The 20,840-nt window shown below is 40.5% G+C and overlaps 1 protein-coding gene across 1 annotated transcript in view; it reads left to right on the top strand.

Moving 5' to 3' along the window:
• The window catches only part of LOC126471163 (uncharacterized), a 253,999-nt gene that overhangs the window by 82,496 nt on the left and 150,663 nt on the right, over nt 1–20,840 (top strand). The window contains 4 exon segments of the mRNA XM_050099266.1: nt 2,591–2,748; nt 2,829–2,938; nt 8,255–8,381; nt 10,598–10,851. Coding sequence (XP_049955223.1) covers nt 2,591–2,748; nt 2,829–2,938; nt 8,255–8,381; nt 10,598–10,851 — 649 coding nt within the window.

Below are 20,840 nucleotides of genomic sequence, written 5' to 3'. Positions count from 1 at the left end.
AATCTTGAACACATTCATAATGGCTAGTAACAATTTAAAGGGCTATTACTTCTAATGTAATCAACCATTCTTTCCTGCCTTTAAGTCTACAGACATTATACCCTTGAAGACTACCCGACAATCCATCTGTTTCACATTGCTGATTACTCATTATTGCTTCATATATAAGGGGAAGTCAAATCAAAATGAGCATAGTGTGCACGTTGGTAGTGCAGGTGGCTGTGTGCGTTGAAGTGCCCTCCATTGGCAGTCAGGAAAGAACAGGGTGATGCTCACCTCTGTGCCATTTGTCTGTTAAACATGGTTGACGTGAGGCCAATGAATTGAATGTGTGTTTGACTTTACTATGGATTCTGGGAGAGAGGAACAGCAAGGAGCAGTTTTTTACTGCAGAAGGATTGTCAGGAAGGGAAGTTCATGCCTGAATGAGTGCTGTATATGACAAACACAGCACGTCATGTGCACGTGTGATTGCATTGAATAAACACTTTTGAGGAGGTTGGGTGTCATATCATTACTGCAGTGGGTGTTCCGTCAAATGACAGAGCATCTGAAGTTCTGGAAAATCTGTGTGCAGCTGGTTCCCCACAGCCTAACAGAGTAGCAGAAGTTGAACAGAATGTCTATATCACTGCAGCACTTGGAACAGTATCACAGTGAAGAATATTGTGTCCTGTCCCAGACTGTCAGAGGTGGTGAAACGTCATTATTTTGAGTTAGAGTGTGTCAGAACCAACAGTGGAAACATGTGAATGCCCTCCTACCGTGGTAAATGGACACTTTGCAAAAACGTGAATCAGGCTATTGAGTCCAAATGCCTAAGAATGTTGATGGAGGGCATGGCTGTGTTGCAGGGTAATGTCCACCAATGTTTTGCCAGGTTTGTTTTGACTATACTGCAGAAATTTCACTGGGAAGTTCGTACACATCCTCCATACAGTCCCAACGTCTCCCCAACCAATTTCCATACTTTTGAAACCATGAAGAAGACATTCGTGGCTATCAAGTTGCTTCAGACGTAACAGTGCAATGCCTGGGTACAAAAATTGTTCCGTGGGAAACTGCATTTTTCCACAAAAGCATTGACCATCTTGTCTGACAGTGGGATAAAAGTATTAAATGTTACTGTGATTACTTTCGAAATAATAAAGAAATTACTTACTACTTTCCATCTGTCTCATTTTCATTTGACTGCCACTTATGGATAGAGCTGCCAAATAATAGAGGATATATTATCCACTTCTTATGTCTGTGTACTTGCTTGTGTGCTTGTCTCATGAATGCTTTGTACGTATCTTCAATATTTGTAAAATGACTGCACAGTAATTAATCCCTTTCACAATTTTGCATGTATGTTGTGTCCATTACTCACATCCTTAACACAGTTTTTGTTCTGCATTGCATGTTAACAAATGCTTCAAGAAATATGTCCCGATTTTCTTCATCAGGAACTCAAGGCAGTAAAAAAGGTATGTGATTTAGCTCATATTTTTCAGTAATATGTCTTACAGGTATCTCTTTATTTATTATAATACTTTTTATGTGACTCCCTCATGGCTTGGGTCATACCTTGAGCAATGACAACACAAGAGTTTGGGAATACTGTATCTGTCATTATTGGACAATACAACAGTTATTTGTGGTATTTTATGTTGACTGTGTTCCACAGCAGTGGTAAAAATGACATCATGTAACACTTCAAGTTGATTTTCAATTTTTTGATGGTGCGACCAGTTTTGATTAGAGACAGTTATCCAGCACAGATTTTTGTGAACATCAAGAGTAGCACACACACACACACACACACACACACACACACACAGTTGAAGACAAATAAACTCTTCATGCTTAGGGATCCATGATATAACAAAATTGGCAGCTTATAAAAGAAAGCTACTTCCACAGAGTTCACATATCACATAGCTTTAAACTTAAGCTTTTAGTCCAATTTAGTCATGTAGTTTGATGATGGAAGTTATATACATTACTGAAGAGAGAGCAAATGAGAAGATATTCATGCAGTTTTGTAATTATATGGCTCACAATAATTATGATAAAGAGAAAAATGAGCAGTGGTATAAGGAAAAGATAGATTGCTACTGGCCGTAAAGATGATGCATTGAGTTAGACAGGCACAATGAAAGGACTCTTACGCATTAGCTTTTGGCCAAAGCCGTCATCAGAATAGGAAACACACACACACACACACACACACACACACACACACACACACACACACCACACACACATTTATTCGCACAAGCATACATGGCCACCATCTATGGCATGCAGAGACCAGCCCGTACTGGTTATCGAGTGTGTGTGTGTGTGTTCCTTATCTGAAGAAGGCTTTAGCCAAAAGCTAATGTGTAAGGGTCTGTTTGTCGGGCCTGTGTGTAACTACTCAACATGTCATGTTTATAGTGAGTAGCAATCTATCTGTTCCTTATATTGTTAATATTCGACCCTGGATTTTCCAGTGTTTGAAATCAGCAGTGATATTTATCAGAGGGTATACCTGTGGCACAGGCCCTATTCAAAATTTAGATGGATTAGAGATACTAACTAAATCTTTTTTACACAATTACAGCATCAGCGGGAGCAGTGGATGAGGAGCATTTTGTGAAAGTTTTTGAGGAAGTTCAACCAGCCACAATTTTCACTGCGCGAGAATTGGAAGAAGAGCTGACCAAAATAACTGACATAATTAATGATCCAAATAATGATTGGTCAAAACGTGTTGAGGCGGTTAGTAATGTGATGATTAGGATTATAAGTGTTAATAAAATTTATTTCTTAAAATAAGTAAAAACTTTTGTGTATTTCAGTTGAAAAAACTACGATCTGTTGTAATGGCTGGAGCTGCTAAGCATGAGGAATTTTTCAAACACTTACGTTTAATGGAGACACCATTTTTAGGAGTTTTGAAAGATCTGAGGTTAGTACTTAAACTTTGCTCTTTTTAAATTTCTCTCTGTAGTGTAAGTTTCTCTCAAGCTCTGAGGTCTTTTTTTTTTGATAAACAAGAGAATTGTTAATGATTCTGCGTGGAATTGTGAGAGTGATATTAATAGTTTTTGGTTGCTCAGTTAATCAGTGGTTCAACAAAATTGTATATCAGAAATCGTGTGACACACACATTTCATGAATGAAGCTGTTCATGGCTACCTTATTGCTGTGATAATTTTGTTAGTGTATTTGGGCCTTTCGGCCGTATTACTGAACATGTGAATGAATTATTGAGAGGTATTGGATTGTTAATGAAATGTTGGAGTTTATTGAATAGGAAGAGTAGATAGGGGAATGTAAAGCACAAACATTGAAACACACTGAGCCACAGGACTCGGTCCTTAAGGCATAGAACTTGCATGTGGAAAGAGCAGGATTCAAATCCCCAACCAACCATTCAGATTTAGGTTGTTCTTGGTTCCTGAATCATTGGAGTACTGGAATAATTTTATTGAAACAGCCATGGCAAATTTCCCAAAATCACTTAATGCAAATGCCAGAATGGGTCTTTTGATATGGGCACTACTAATTTCTTGAGGCACATGCCGAACTGGGTATTTTGAAATGGACACTTCTGATTTCTTTTGCTGTCTAAACCCTATCCAGAGTTGTGCACCATTTTTACTAACCTTGCCGCTGATAGGATGTTGAACCCTAATCTTCTTTGGGAAACAAAGTAGACAAAGTGTATATGATGAAATAAAAATGTAGAAAAGCTTGTGATGATACGCAGTAACAGTGATAATACTGCTAGTGTAAATATTGCAGTAACTAGATATACATTCAATATTAACAGTTAAGAAAGCAGAAAAATAAAGTGTGCCTTTGGCACTGAAAGAGTCTTCATGGATGTTGTGTGGTCCAGTGAGAAAGGAAAAAAAATGACTATAAAGAATGCCAGAATGAGATTTTCACTTTACAGCAGAGTGTGCGCTGATATGAAACTTCCTGGCAGGTTAAAACTGTGTGCCGGACCGGACCCCCCTCCAGGTCGATCACTTCCTTACATTAAACTGTCTACCTTACTCCAGCAACTGCCTCTGTTTCTCCTCTTCGACTTCAGTGTTCACCACCCACTGTGGGTGGGTGGTGCCACTTCAATGGGTAGGGTCTCTTAATTGACCAGCTTATTATGGACCTCGATTTGTGTCCCCTCAATGACAGTTCCCCTTCAGTGCAGCTCATGGCACCTTTATTGCTATCAATCTCATCGTCTCCTCCTATGCTCTCGTGGCTTCCCTACACAGGTCATCCCATGGTGATCTTTGTGACAGTGACCACTTTTTCTGGTGATTCTATTGTTCCCCTGCTGCCGTCAGGCCCCAACGTTGGGCATTCTACAGGGCCAGTTGGCTTTTATATACACTCCTGGAAATGGAAAAAAGAACACATTGACACCGGTGTGTCAGACCCACCATACTTGCTCCGGACACTGCGAGAGGGCTGTACAAGCAATGATCACACGCACGGCACAGCGGACACACCAGGAACCGCGGTGTTGGCCGTCGAATGGCGCTAGCTGCGCAGCATTTGTGCACCGCCGCCGTCAGTGTCGGCCAGTTTGCCGTGGCATACGGAGCTCCATCGCAGTCTTTAACACTGGTAGCATGCCGCGACAGCGTGGACGTGAACCGTATGTGCAGTTGACGGACTTTGAGCGAGGGCGTATAGTGGGCATGCGGGAGGCCGGGTGGACGTACCGCCGAATTGCTCAACACGTGGGGCGTGAGGTCTCCACAGTACATCGATGTTGTCGCCAGTGGTCGGCGGAAGGTGCACGTGCCCGTCGACCTGGGACCGGACCGCAGCGACGCACGGATGCACGCCAAGACCGTAGGATCCTACGCAGTGCCGTAGGGGACTGCACCGCCACTTCCCAGCAAATTAGGGACACTGTTGCTCGTGGGGTATCGGCGAGGACCATTCGCAACCGTCTCCATGAAGCTGGGCTACGGTCCCGCACACCGTTAGGCCGTCTTCCGCTCACGCCCCAACATCGTGCAGGCCGCCTCCAGTGGTGTCGCGACAGGCGTGAATGGAGGGACGAATGGAGACGTGTCGTCTTCAGCGATGAGAGTCGCTTCTGCCTTGGTGCCAATGATGGTCGTATGCGTGTTTGGCGCCGTGCAGGTGAGCGCCACAATCAGGACTGCATACGACCGAGGCACACAGGACCAACACCCGGCATCATGGTGTGGGGAGCGATCTCCTACACTGGCCGTACACCACTGGTGATCGTCGAGGGGACACTGAATAGTGCACGGTACATCCAAACCGTCATCGAACCCATCGTTCTACCATTCCTAGACCGGCAAGGGAACTTGCTGTTCCAACAGGACAATGCACGTCCGCATGTATCCCGTGCCACCCAACGTGTTCTAGAAGGTGTAAGTCAACTACCCTGGCCAGCAAGATCTCCGGATCTGTCCCCCATTGAGCATGTTTGGGACTGGATGAAGCGTCGTCTCACGTGGTCTGCACGTCCAGCACGAACGCTGGTCCAACTGAGGCGCCAGGTGGAAATGGCATGGCAAGCCGTTCCACAGGACTACATCCAGCATCTCTACGATCGTCTCCATGGGAGAATAGCAGCCTGCATTGCTGCGAAAGGTGGATATACACTGTACTAGTGCCGACATTGTGCATGCTCTGTTGCCTGTGTCTATGTGCCTGTGGTTCTGTCAGTGTGATCATGTGATGTAGCTGACCCCAGGAATGTGTCAATAAAGTTTCCCCTTCCTGGGACAATGAATTCACGGTGTTCTTTTTTCAATTTCCAGGAGTGTATGTCTGCTGTGCACTTCGACACCTCCCTCTTGAATTCCATTGGTGCAGTCGTGCAAGGCATCTCTGCCATTATCTTTGTGCTACTGGCACTGCTGTCACCCTGTCCACAGGTCCCCCTCATTGTCGACCGGTACCGTGGTGGACTAAGAATGTCGCAGTCGCTGTCCAGGACCACCGATGGGCGCTGCAGCAATTATGACGACACCTTTCACAGACCGACCTTCTCACTTTTAAGTGTCTCCATGCTAAGGCTCGTTACCTTATTAAGCAGAGTGAAAAGGAATGCTGGGAGCGCTGTGTTTCCTCCTTGGGGATGTATGCCTCTTCATCACAGGTTTGGTCAAAGCTCCGTAGCCTTCAGGGCGGCTAACAACAGTCAGCTGTCCAGGGTCTTAACCTCCAAGGTGTTCTGTGCACTGATCCATTGTTCCTTGCAGAACAGCTCGCGACACACTTTGCGATGGCACCGGTGTCCTCTTCCTATCCTGCTACCTCTCTCCGGCAGAAATTCAGAGTTTTATGCCTATGTTCCATCCCGCACTACGCTGAGCCCTATAATGAACACTTCACTGAATGGGTATTCTTGCAGGCTCTTACCTCTTCACAAGACATGGCCCCAGGGCCGGATTCCATCCACAACCAGATGATCCAACACTTGGACCCTCCCCAGAGGCAACATCTCCTGAAGATCTTCAACCGCATTTGGCTCACGGGTGTTTTTCCGTCACAATGACGAGACTGTACTGTTATCCCTGTCCTTAAGCCCAGGAAGAAGCCAACGTCTGACAAATGTAAATGGCTAGAGAGGATAGTTAGCTTCAGATTATATTGGGTACTCAAATCTCAGGGCCTTTTGTTCCCATATCAGTGTGGCTTTCGTGCAGGACGATCTCCAACTGACCATTTACTCAGATTGGAAAGAACCATCCGACAGGCTTTTACTAACCCCCAGCACCTTGTCGCGGTTACTTTGGCCTATATAAGGCATACAACATGGCTTGGTGCCATCACATTTTAGTTACCCTCCATGACTGTGGCTTCCGTGGGCCCCTTCTGATTTTTATCTGTGAATTTTTATCTCACCAGCTCTTCAGAGTTCGAGTTGGCACTTTACACAGTGCCACTCACAGTCTGGAGAATGTTATCCCACAGGGTTCTGTGCTAAGCGTCACACTCTTCCTCATAGTCATCAGTGCACTTGTAATCTCTGATGGGCCTCTGCTTGGCGTTGTACGTTGATGATTTTTGCATCTGGTGCAGCTGCCAGTTGGTAGCATCTGCTGAGCGCCGGCTCTTAGGTGCCATCCGACATGTCTCCGTGTGGGCCTGAATGAAAAAAAAAAAAAAAATGAAATAATAATAATAATGTTGAAAAAATTGGCATTTTGGAGACAATGTTCCTAATAAGTACTAGGGAAGTGTTTTGGTTAAAGCATACTAAAATCTCTGAAGGACGTCAGCATCTATTTGTTTCAAGAAAATGAAGAAATTAGAGCTAGGCCTTGGTAGTTGACACATTAGAGTGCACTCTCTCGGTTTATGCACTGCATGAAAACCAAGTGAGATGAAATAAGAACACTATTAGAAATTAGAAGAATGGATCTAAGATGTATAGTTCCTTATGCACTGAAATGGATTGTAGATGTATTATGCATGCAAAATTGACAAATAGTAGATCCGGTAAAATTAACAAATAGCATACCCGGTAAAATTGACAAATTGTATATCCTGTATGTCATGATTATACCCAGGTGCTGATGGGTGAGAAATGACAGATTTATAGTTAATCAACATGTGTTCAGCACATTCTTTCTAGTAATTTAATTTTAAATACAAATGACTTAAATGATTTACATGAAGACAGTTATTATTATTATTATTAAAAATTGCACATAATTGATTTATTTAAGTATTCTCTTCCTTCAATATTTTAAAATATAAGTGCTACGGTAAATGTGTTAATTACATGGCTTCCCTACTTGTGCGAATGTGCAGTAGCATTACTGGCATGATAATATGGACTGGTATTGTTTGAAACCTGTACATTGTATTTGGCCTGCTTCAGGGAATGTCAGAGAAAGAGGTCATAGTAAAAAAAAGGCAGTTACAGTTTTCTAAATTTCATGAATTTTTATTAACAAGATAGGAACTGTTAAGTATCTGTACAGTCTGTGTTCGGCATAGATTCAGAAATTTTTTTGGTGTACAAGTCGCCATTTGTGTCAAGAGGAACTCAATCCTTCACATGTATTTAGGAATTATGTCACAGACTCTGCAGTCCTAGTTTGTTATACCAATGTGTTTTTGGTACAATACACAGTCTGTTATTACATGTCGGTAGAAATATATCACACATTTCAATATTTAAACATTGCTACTACAGGTTTGAGATCTTGCAAATGCTTTAATTATGTGTTAGAAATGATATCTTACTATAACATCATTCTGAATGTTACAGGTCACAGGTTGTGAGAGAAGCATGCTGCACAATAGCTTTTATGTCTCAACACCTAGGCTCGAAGTTTGACCACTTTGCAGAAATTATTCTTGGCAATCTAATTAATCTGATTCCAAATTCAGCCAAGGTATGTTGACCTCATGTAGATAACTATTTAAATATTAAGATTCTTGACAAGTATAACAAGAAAAGGATGTACAATAAGTAGAAATTTCATAAACCAACTTCTTCTTTGGAATTTCCTGTGTTTAACATTTAGCTACCTAGTATGTCCAAGTAGTTTTGATTTTGTTTGTGTGGATATTATAGCTGTCCCGAAAATCCAAAGGAGCTGATTCCCCCCCCCCCCCCCCTCCAACAAACAACTTGTAAGCTGAGATGGTCCTTTGCTTCCTTACTAGCAGCTTCAGTTTACAAATTAAATATCAGTGATGACAATTAGTACCCATGCCCCATACCTTTTCTGATTTTGTATTGTTGTGCACAAGTTCATACATAATGGTAAGGAGATGTGGACTACAGTGTGTTACGGCAACTGTCATCATAGGAAAGCTGGACAGGAACATAAATGATTAGCAAACAAGTTAACACAGTAATCAGAAGATTTACTTAACTTGTATTTCTCCAAGTGTACATAGACTCATTACAAATAAGGCAGCAAGAATTAAGAGGTCCATCTCATACAATAACAACTAGGATGAGGCTCACTGTACTCCAAATGATTGATGGTGTCATAACAATGAGGCTCCAAGAGCAAGTGGGTTCAGTGGCTGCTGCCACCTGTCATATTTTGTGGCAACAGAGGTCACAAGTGGTGCAGAGTTGCTGGCGGCATGATCTCAGTGGGTGCACACCATTGGTTCCACCAGATTTTGCGTGACCACTGTCGGCGTCTAACGGAAATTTGCAATTCTGTTGCCAACTTCGCGACACCCTTGGGTGGTATCAGTATGTGATATCACATGAATCATTCCATGTGATTCACATAAGGATAATGATTTACCATGCTCGCCTTCTGTCCATATAGTAGTAGATTTCTCACTACAAAAGGAGAAATCAGTAAGAGAAGGCCGTCAGTCACATCACTATGATTTCATAATATATTTGTTGTATTGTTACCTTTTTTATTTGGAGGCAATGTTAAATGATGGTAAATGAAACTTTGTTTAGGGTGTATCGTTTATATTTGTAGCAATAATGTAATGTAGTGTTGTGTAAGAATATGTAACATTATGGATGTTGTTGTTGTTTCCAGTTGTGTGTTTTTGGAATATGCGGTTTGGAGAAGTTGCTTCGTTTTTAATCCAGTATATTAAAAAATAAATTACAGAAATAATTATGACCAGTTGAACTCTTCAAGAGATGCTGCACCTAGTCGTATTAATAGAAATACACACAATACTTTTGTGGAAAGACTATGTTTTAGCATTCTTTTAGGATGAGAGTTGAAGTAATAGTCAAATGATTTACAGAAATGTGGAAGGGCGGGGGGAGGGGGGGTGATAAAAACTGGCCAGTCCATGTCCCAGTGATGCAGTTGGTTAGTGCACGGTCCTTATAGTCTCTCTTAAACTGGATTCTTTGTGACCCATCCTTGGTTCCTATCTTTCTCAAACTCACCTTAATGTTTATCAAAGCTACTGCCTTATTGGAATTGATGTTATTTCGTAACTACTAGTTTGAAGGCTGCAACCCTGTTGTTAAGTATTCTTGCTCATTGAAGCCAGACAAGCTTTAATCATATTACTTAGGAGACTCATCAGTCCCCCCCCCCCCTCTCTCTCTCTCTGTGTGTGTGTGTGTGTGTGTGTGTGTGTGTGTGTGTGTGTGTGTGTGTGTGTGAGAGAGAGAGAGAGAGAGAGAGAGAGAGAGGGGGGGGGGGGGGGGGCCACACGGGCGCGTGGGCATGCGCTGAACAGTACGATGGCAGCTAGACTGGCGGCAATGTGCATGAGTGCTAAATAATGGCTAGTGGGCTTGAAACTATTGCTGTCAAAATAAACAATGTAACTATGGAAGAGCTATTTCCAAAAAAGACATTTGCAACTCATCTTTTTAGTACAGTTACTACAAATCGAAGCATTAAAAGTACACATTGAGTAAGGGTTGAGATTTTGATAGAAGATATTAACAGCCTATAATTTTGGATAACATTAATAGGGCGGGACTGGATACTTTATTAAAAATTAAATCTGTGCTGATAGTATGAAATTGCAAGGGGAGACAGCATGTACTCATCAGTAGAACTTACAAAGAAGTCTTCTTCTCACTAGAGTGTTCCTAAGCATCCATTTTATTATTTTCCGAGTACCTAACAATTATATTTCATTTATTCATTCACAGGTAATAGCAACTGCTGGCTTAGTAACAGTACGCTTTCTCATAAGGTACACTCACTCAAACAGACTGATACCAGCGATAATATCAAATATGGAATCAAAATCGAGGGAAATCCGACGAGCATGTTGTGAGTTTCTTGAATTAATTCTTCGTCTTTGGCCCGCTCACACACTTGAAAAACAGGTTGCAAACCTGCAACAAGCTCTGAGGAAAGGAATGTATGATGCAGACAGTGAAGCTCGGCAGTGTTCCCGTAGGTAAGTGGAATTATGGTCATTATGTGAAACATAATTCAGTTTCACTAAACTTAACTAAAAATAGAAATTTTTTTGTATGTAATGGATGCATTTTACATGTTGTATGTTCTGGATATATACATATTACATAGGGTACAGATACAACACCTTGGTCCATTGTGTCCAACTTGTGCACTACTTAATGTATGGAAGTAACATGTTGTCTTCAAAACGGTGTTTAGAACATACAGTACTGTATTTACCTGAACATGAGACCCCCCCCCACCCCCAGTTTCCTCCCACTTTTTTTGTTTTATGTGGCTCTTTGAGGAAAAATTTATTTCTTAACATATTCTGTTGGTCAAAATTCCAAACTTTTATTGATATAAGGTATCTACCTAAAAAGATAACATTGCATCTGTTCTACACTTGCGCCATTTATTCATTGTCAACATTTTGATAGCACAGGGAGAAATAAAATAAACAAAAAGAAATTGTTTACATTAATTTATATTTTCACTACCTTTTTTACAATACTTAAGACAGTTGTGTGGTATCTGTATTTTTAATCATCATCATTATAATCATAACAAGACAGCTGTGAAAATTATATCTTTGTTGGCCCAAATATTTGGGTATATCTCCAAGAATATGTTGCAATTTCTGAGGTCATCGTTATGGCGGAACTTGAGAAAACAGTTATTTTGCTCTGAACACACAGCAGATTTCTCTTCTATACTGATGTGAGAATGTTACAATGTCTCTTGCTTCCAAATATATCGTCTGCCCACTGCTCTCTCATTGGCTATGTAGAACCAGCAACTGACACACCCCGTTTTTCGCGTCATACCTCACGGTAGGCATTGACAGCATTGCTGTTGAGCATACATTACTATGCAACTGGCCCCAATTTAGACTTTTGTGATCTTCTGCAGAAACATATAACCATGATTAGCAGCAGAACAAAATTTGCTGCCCACTCACCACTCCTACTTGCACTCAGTGAAGTTCTCAGCCAAGCTTATGTCACTGTTCTCCCTCCAACCTTCTGTAATGCTGTACTTGAGCAGAAGTGAAACACGGACAGCAATATCTTCCAGGGTGCAGGTCATATGTAACAACAGCAACTAATATATATGAATAAAAGATTGCAGTCATGGTTCAGTCCAGTTCTTGAACTTCTACTCTTCCTGCTATCTAGTGACATCTGTTGGTGCCACTTCCACTATGACTATTTTTCCCTGTAATTTATTCTTATGATAACAATTGCAGTCAATTTAATGTGATATATTTTATTTGTTAGACCTTTAATTCTCATTTAATTTTCATTCTCGTTTGATATTAATGTCGCAATCGTGTTCTGAAGCTGATTAAAAATTGGTGATATTTTTCACCAGTATTGTAATAAGTGAACAGCAACTAAATTTCTCATTTGTAACCCATTTGGTGAATCATAACAGTTTCCCATAACCAAATAGAATTTATATTTGGGTTCAGAATCAAGTAATGTGTTTTGAAGGACAAGCTTTTTGCCTTTGAATGTAACCTTTACTTAAAAAGCACCATAAATGTTTGTGTATGGTATCCCTTTATGTACAAGAACTTTTATTGCAAATCTGTTCAGATACCCCAAAAGTTTCCAAGTTGACAGAATTTAATGATATTTCCTCCTGTGTGTCACAAAATTGTCACTTTTTAAGCAGAACATTAGATTGTTGTAGTGGCTAGTTCATAGTTTCTTGCATATCCCTTGCACTAGTGCCACGCGTCAAATGTCACGTGATTGTTCAAGCAATGTCGATACTGTGTGGAGTGTTTCGGTGTATTGGGAAATCTTGAGACTATTCAAGTGAAATCATTGTAAATAAATTTGTACAAAACATTAGTAGCCAAAGCTTCATCTGTAAATGTAAGACAGCCCCTATATTAATCTGTTAAACAATGTAAAAACGTTGAACACTGCAGCAATATTTTAATCAGCGAATATAAGACAGCCACATATTTTTCAATTGCCAAATTTGATGGGGGGGGGGGGGGGGGGGGGGGGGAAGAAACTCTCATAATTGAGTAAATATGGTGTACAGTATGAGACAAGCGTCTGTAATTAATGAGAGGTTTGTGTGTGCAATCAGAATTAAGAACATCCCTCAGTTGAAGGCACATTCCGTTCATCTTACATTGTTCCATCAGTGACTATCATAGATTTCCCAGCATCTGAGTACCAGCTGCACTGATTTATACCTGTTGCATACTAACATGTCCATTATTTATAAACATTTTGTGTTAATTCTCAATTTTAGTTGTCTGAATGAAACCAGAAAATAAATTTGTCTTAAACAATGAGTCCCTACATCTGTATGTTAACATCTCTTGATATTCTGGAAGAAGGTGAAACTCTTCAGAGTTACACATGCTGTCTATGTTGATACAGCATAACAGTTGTCTCATTGAAATGGAATCACTTGTTTTCGGAAATTAAGTAATCTCGTCTACTGAATAAGGCATTGCACTTGATAAAGTATGAATATTTTCGGTATGTCACATATTGCAGTTCCTAAATACTGAAGAAAATCGATCTTAACAGCAAAGCTGCTGTTTATTAACTGACTGACTTGTTCTGGGCTTTGTCTATTTTCACAAGCCACGTATTTGTATTTAGGAAATGGTTGGTGTGGACGGTTCTATTATTGATTTCCTTCTCGACAGCAAAGTGTTCCAAATACCTGTGTGTATATCCAGATTTAGGTTATCTTTGATTTCCCAAATCTCCTGGTCTCCCCTGAAATTATAATTTTCCCCATGGAATCTGTAGAGGATGTAGAGGACATCTTTGGGAAATTTGCGATATAAATAAGAAACTCGGGGGGGGGGGGGGGGGGGGGGGGGGTAGCTTGAACACAAAAATGTACTATTAAGTTTACTTCTTTCCCTAAAAACTAGTCCCCATGAGGTAGTTGTTGTTCTTTTGCTTAAAGTTTGAGCAGTTATGACCTTCAGTAGTATGGTGGTACCATGACTATACTTAGCCTGGCACGGATGTCAGTAGTTCTAAATAGTTGTATGAAAATTCTTACTTGGTACTCCATCTGCCCCCCCCCCCCCCCCCCCCCCCTCTGTTTCCCTTTTTATTTGGCAACAGCTGCAGTGAGCTGCCATTTGTGGCCGATTCAGCTACATGTTGTCTCATGGCGAGATGCCCAATTTCACTTGCCCTGATGTTTAGGCAGTACACAGGTGGTTATTAGAAGTAGTGAGACAACAGCTGTCAACTGTTATCTTGTATAAAGCTCTAGTGATTGTTGTCTGTTTTATATACCGCCACTGTGCCAGAAAACAGTTTGCAAAATCATGCAGCAGGTGTATTTACTGTGCAGTTGACACCACAGGTGACAGTGTTAATTGTTCATAAGTTCACAAAATAATAGCAGAACAAGAACATCTCTTGCAGTTTTGCATAACAATTGATGCAATTTACCTTAAGTTCAATACAAAATGGTACAGAAAATCTCCCAGGTTAAACTTGAAGAACTAAAAGTCTTTGGCCGTGTTGGTAATTGAGTGATGGGTAGTGCTCAGTGTTCCAGAACTGCATTTACATTACTGCATATATAAAATGACAAAAAAATGCATGACAGCTTAGCAATGGGGCTGTTACAGCTGTATGGTGTGAGTTATATAGTAGTTACTGCAAACAACTGTTACGTCGACACCACTGTGCTTTGCAACTGAGTATTCACCACAGTGCAGACAGGTGACTGTTTTGCTAGTTCCTGTACTAATCGTGAGGTAAAACTTGACGTTCACAAGATGGATACAGAAGTATGCATTGGTTGCATGTTTTATTGGCAGAGAGGTATGACTTACGGAGCATGATACTCATATCAGGTATAGTTTAGGATGAATGAATATTTGAGATTGGATAGATGACTGAATAGCACTTTGTAACCTGTAGGAAAGATTTGTATCAGAATACCGATCCCTTTAGAGGACAAAGAATTAGTCTAAATCCCAGTGGAGTATTGATTGAGCTATTAAAGTCAGTGAGATGGCACAGAATGAGGAGAAATCTTTCTTGGTTGTTGACAGTGATGTAGAAAACAGCTGGGAAATGGCAGTTCATGGTACAGGAGAATTGTTTGTATAGCAGATAGGGCAAATCCATTTTACGGGTGTAACATTTGGGAAGGCTTTCACCATATTGGACAAGAATCACCATATCGGACAAGAACTGCATGCATAATTTGGATTGGGGGAGGGGGGGGGGGGGGGGGAGACGGCAGCTTGCTAGTTTGGAAAATGTGATAAAGTACAGGTGTTAATTGCTGCATTTAAAGTAGACAGAGGTTCTGATCTAACCACAAGAATAGTTGGGACATAAATGTTGGCAGAAGTGTCCACTGATACGAAACTTTCTGGCGGATTAAAACTGTTTGCTGGACCAAGACTCGAATTTGGGACCTTTGCCTTTTGTGGGCAAGTGCTCTTCTAACTGAGCTATCCAAGCACAACTCACAACCCATCCTTACAGCTATACTTCAGCCAGTATCTCGTGTCTCCTACCTTCCAAACTTCACAGAAGTTTTCCTGTTGCTCTGTGAATGCTTGGAAGCAGGGGGAAACTACAGCAACTCTTTTTCCTGTGGGCATGCAGCTCCGCTGTTTGGTGTAATGAAAATGACATCCTTGTAGGGAAAATACAGGGTAATTATAATTTAAATTAAACTTCCAAACACTGTAGAAATAACACCCTCTGGTCAGAATCATATCAAATTGCAACGGAATGTTATCGGAGGAGGAGGAAAACGAATGGCAGAAGAAATAAAAGAGTGTGAAAATTGATCAATAGATGGCACTGTATGTGTCAGAATACATAAATGGAAACACCTGTCATGTGCACGACCCATTAAAGTTGGTCTGAACACGCCGGGTACACGGCTTTTCCTCCTTGCGCATCTGCGACATGCGCCATGACTGTCTCAGTGCAGGATCACGCTCTGCTTGTAAAGCTGTATTACAAGAATGATGACTGTGCACACGTTGCTCTGCAGAAGTTACTGGCACAGAAGGGTTTGAAAAAAGTCGTTGGTCCGATGACTGCCGTGGGCCTGGAGAAAATGAATTCAAAATTTGGGTTCTTTTGGTGTGCACCTTGGTAGAGGGAGGAAATGAATTGGTTCAATATGAGTGAAAGCAGTGGCCACAGCAATGCAGGAGGAGACTAGTGGTGGTGTGCAAACATGTAGTGCACGGAGAACTGCCCGTACATTGGAAATACCTGTGAGTACTGTGTGTAAAATCCTTCTTTGCTATCCTTTCAAAATCACCCATGCACACCTTTGCTTTAGAATTTCTTGCTCGCATTGAAGTGGACAATGATTGGCCGTGGAAGATTTTGTGGACAGACGAAGCCCACTTCCATCTGACAGGACATGTCAATACACAGAACTGTCGAATATGGGCATCGGGAAATCCACACACTAATCAACCAGTACCACTTCATCCTGAAAGGTCACTGTGTGGTGCAGGTTTACGGCATCATTTATCATGGGGCCATATTTTTTCGAAGAGACAGGTGCTTCCGGTCCTGTTACCTGTACCATCACTGGTAAGTTCTATGAGTGTCTTTTGTGCAACTACATAATTCCAGCTCTCCAACAGCGTGGATGTGTGGATGGGATCATTTTTATGCAAGATGGCGCACCTCCACACATTGCAAATCCAGTTAAGCAGTTGCTGAAGCACCATTTCAGAAATGCTAGAATTATCAGCTACCATTTCCCTACAGCCTGGTCGTCCTGATCACCTAATCTTAATCCATGTGACTCCTGGCTGTGATGCTATCTGAAACATGTTGTGTTTAGTGTTCTGATTGCTGCATTGAATTCTTAGCTGCATTGAAGTCACACATTGCGCAACACATTCTGAACGTGACCCCGGAAACACTTTGATCAGTTGTGGAACATGCTGTTTCTCAATTTCAACTTGTTGCAGAAAATAGTGGACATACTGAACATGTTTTGCACCAGTCACATGGAAATTAATAATCGAATTTGATTTTGATTAATGCTTTATGTGGTTTTTGGCCTCAGGACAATTAAAAACTGATTTTTCTCATCCAATGTGATATGACCTTGCTGTGTTGGATGGGCTTACATAACTAACAATATCACACCTGTGCACCCATGCACATTGAACAGTTCACTTTGTTCAATGTCAAACGTATGCCTCAGGCGTTGTTGTATGATTCATTTGTCGTTTTTAGTCGCTCATTATTAAATTATGATGCTTACAGCGCCATCTTTTGTAAATTTTGTAACTATTTATTTTTCTTCGGCCATACATTTCCCCCCTTCTCTGATAACATTCTGTTTGCAATTTGACATCATTCTGACCAGTGGTGTTATTTCCACAGCCATTTGAAAGTTTAACTTTAATTATAATTACTCTGTAGTTCCCCTTTCTGACCTTCGGGTGGAGCCTACTCACAAAGATATTGTCATAATGTTAATATATTGTTGTTATGATGATGATGATGATGATGATGATGATGATAACAATAACAATATGTGCTAAATAAAACTATTAAAACCTTTTCCATTTGGGATTAGAAACAATATATTACAAAGGGAAACTAGTTAGGATTTCTATAGTATTGTGAATACTATATTTAATTATAGATACTCATACTCTGGGGTAATTTTATTGTGATACTGGTTGGTTAGACTTACCAGGAAGGAGAGCATTTTGCTTTCTACAACTCCATGATGTAGGAGCAGTGTTCATGCATTATGTTCAGTCACTGGTAAATATCATTTAGTACTTCTCAGTCAGAGATTAGATGTCAGACTATTCTTCTCATAGTAAAACTTTCATTTGTGCCTCATATACCAATTGTACAGCAGTGTTAAAAATTTTTCATTAATGCATTTTATATGCTGTGTTCCAAAAGGTTCTCTGATGCATTGCCGTATGCCAATTACTATAATACCAGTCATGCCAGATCAACAATTGTGTACTCAAAGAGCTCAGACACTAACTTTGGAAAACACATAGCTAATGAGCTGCAACATTATTTTTAAATTAATTGATCAATGTTGTCAAGTACCAGAAATTAAGATTATTGAGGACTTGGACATATAAAAAGCAATTAAAAGCTATTGTACTTTTCATATTTGAAAATATTTCACCTGTGTTGTGTTAACAATTCTCCCACTCTTGATGGGGAAGGCTTATTACAAAGTAAAAATGGAACTATATTCATTCATTTTAATGCTTTTGAAACCACCTGAAGTCAACAGGCGAATCAAAGTCGTCAGGAAATAAAGCCAAAGCTTAGACTAAAATAGGACATGCATCTGTTTGTCTTTTAGTCAACAGTTCCCCAAAGTAAGGAATGTATTGAATACATTAAAACTTTCAGCAGTGTTCCTGTTTCCATATGATACATAGGTCTGAGACTGGCATAATGTGGAATTGTTATGAAACAAAATTATAAAATGAAAGGATGGAGTATGGTCCCCCCCCCCCCCCCTTTCCTCCTCATTCTTCTTCTTCCTCTTCTTTCTTTTTTCCCCCAACATTTCAAAGAGAAAAATAAATGTGTTTCGGGAAGATGTATTTATTTTTATTAGGTGTAACATACATTATTGACAACCTTCTTACAAGAAACAATGGTGAACATTATAAAGAGTTTCTTTGTAGTTCAGCTGAATTAGTGGTATTTGGTCTCAGATCATGAAAATAAAGGCCAAAAAGTAAACAGTGGTACAAAAAGACAGACCCTGAATGCCTTACATCATCATCATAATCATCATCTACTCTTTCTTTTCATACATGGTTACTAGAATCTTTCCCCCGTGGTCTGAACAGATTTTGCAGTAACAGGTTTCATTTACTTTTTATGGAGTATGTGTAATCTTGTAAGGAAAAGACATACAAATTATCTGTCAATATTTGGAGCACAATGGTTATGGCATGGAATTAGCATCCCAGGTGTATATTTTCCATAGTTTCCATAAATCAATTACGGATTGCGGTCTGTTTGAAAGAGATACAGCCAATTTCCTTTCCCACTTCCCTATACTATAGCCCAAGTAATGAAGACCAAATAGTGGCAAAAATGATATAGTTGCAAATATTTTTACAGTGATTGGAGGGAGTGTCATGAACACACACTGAAAATCTTCACTGGTGGAGTATGATTGGGCAGGTGGGTGGGGGGAATAAAGGTTACTTGTTTTCATTTTTCTTGAGAACTGGTGCTTCTAGTGAAAACGTGTTCCAGTTCAAAATTAAAAAAAAGATCCTATACAGTTGTTTCTCTAGGGCTAATGGTTACTACATTGGCTGGGATGGAAAAACTGCAGATTACTAAAAATAGTGTTTTAATGTTATAAAAATACTGTTTACTTTTAAACAAAATGGATTAAGAACAAATGTTAAAATGTGAACCATTTCTAAGTGCATTAGAACCATATCAAGAGATAAATTGCGTTCTGGGGGTGTAAGAAGGCTGAGGGTGGAGGTATTTAAAGGGAGTTGGAACACCCTACTAACTTCTGTTTTCTGTACTAGAGATGTTCCCTGACCGAGAAGAAATTCTTCTTTCGTAGTTGGTTCCTTTCTCCCAATCATGATTTAAGTACAACCAAATTATGAAGCTGTTGAGGACACTAATGTACAAAATAATGTAAAAAAAATTACAATGGCTCATTTTCTTGTCATAAAGGTTGTAATGTAGGTCCTGCCTAATTTGTCCACTGTGTCTACATCTGATTTAGTTGCATTACAATCTAGGATTGTAATGGGTTTTGGTGCTTCACCTTCATCTACTTCCTCTTTGAAATGCACACATTCAACGATGTCATCATCTTACCCTTTTTTGGAAAATAGGAGATTCTCCTAGTACAAAGAGACTTGAAGCTGCACTTCTTCTCCTTGCTATGACAAATTAGGCATGAACATCACCAGACTTGTTGGCACAATGCACCACCAGTGATTCATAAGGCGTGCTGTGGAGGATTGGTATAACTTTTTGAAACACCCTGCAATTGCTTCTTGTGATGATGTGGGGTAGAGGAGTGGGGAAACACCTGTTCACTCTTGAGTTTGCAGACCAGTGATGGAGGAAAGTGCATGATCTTCATCCACTTCTACTCTCCACCCATGGCTATTCCACCTTGTTACAACCTAGAACACCCTTAATACGGCTCTGCTGCGCTTGGACATGGTCTTCTTCTTCTTCTTCTTTGTGTCAATCTCACAGCAGTTCTCAACTGGAGACACCGAGCGAGGTGGCGCAGTGGTTAGACACTGGACTCGCATTCGGGAGGACGACGGTTCAATCCCGTGTCCGGCCATCCTGATTTAGGTTTTCCGTGATTTCCCTAAATCGCTCCAGGCAAATGCCGGGATGGTTCCTTTCAAAGGGCACGGCCGACTTCCTTCCCCATCGTTCCCTAATCTGATGAGACCGATGACCTCGCTGTCTGGTCTGCTTCCCCCAACAAACCAACCAATCAACTGGAGACTCATCATCGTGTCCTGTTCTGAGCATCTTCCTTCAACTGTTTGTGTGTTCATCCTCTTCTGATGTCAAACATTAGGCTCATTCTCTTCCAACCTCTTCCTCTCAATTCTTCCATTTTTTTCCCTCTGTAAGTCTTTGTTGCACACAATTCCTAAGCAGTACATGCTCCAGCCAAGACTTTTCTCTCTTTTTTGATCACTTCTGATAATCTTCTTCCATTCCATGTTTTCTTCATTACTTCTTCATTCTTAAGTCCGTCGGTCCACTTCACTTTCAGCGTTCTTCTCTGTGGCAACATTTCAAAACTTTTTCAGTATCTTTTCTTTTTAACTGTACGTGATTCACTGCTGTATATCACTGCGATACAGACATAATATCTAGCAAATCTTTTCCTCAGCTACACTGGAATTCTGTTAGATGATGATAGTGTTTCATGTTTTAGATGTTCTCTTTCCCATAGGTATCCTTCTCCTCATTTCTT

The sequence above is a fragment of the Schistocerca serialis genome, chromosome 3, assembly GCF_023864345.2.
Source record: "Schistocerca serialis cubense isolate TAMUIC-IGC-003099 chromosome 3, iqSchSeri2.2, whole genome shotgun sequence".
NCBI lineage: Eukaryota > Metazoa > Arthropoda > Insecta > Orthoptera > Acrididae > Schistocerca > Schistocerca serialis.
This window is presented reverse-complemented; position numbering and strand designations above follow the sequence as displayed.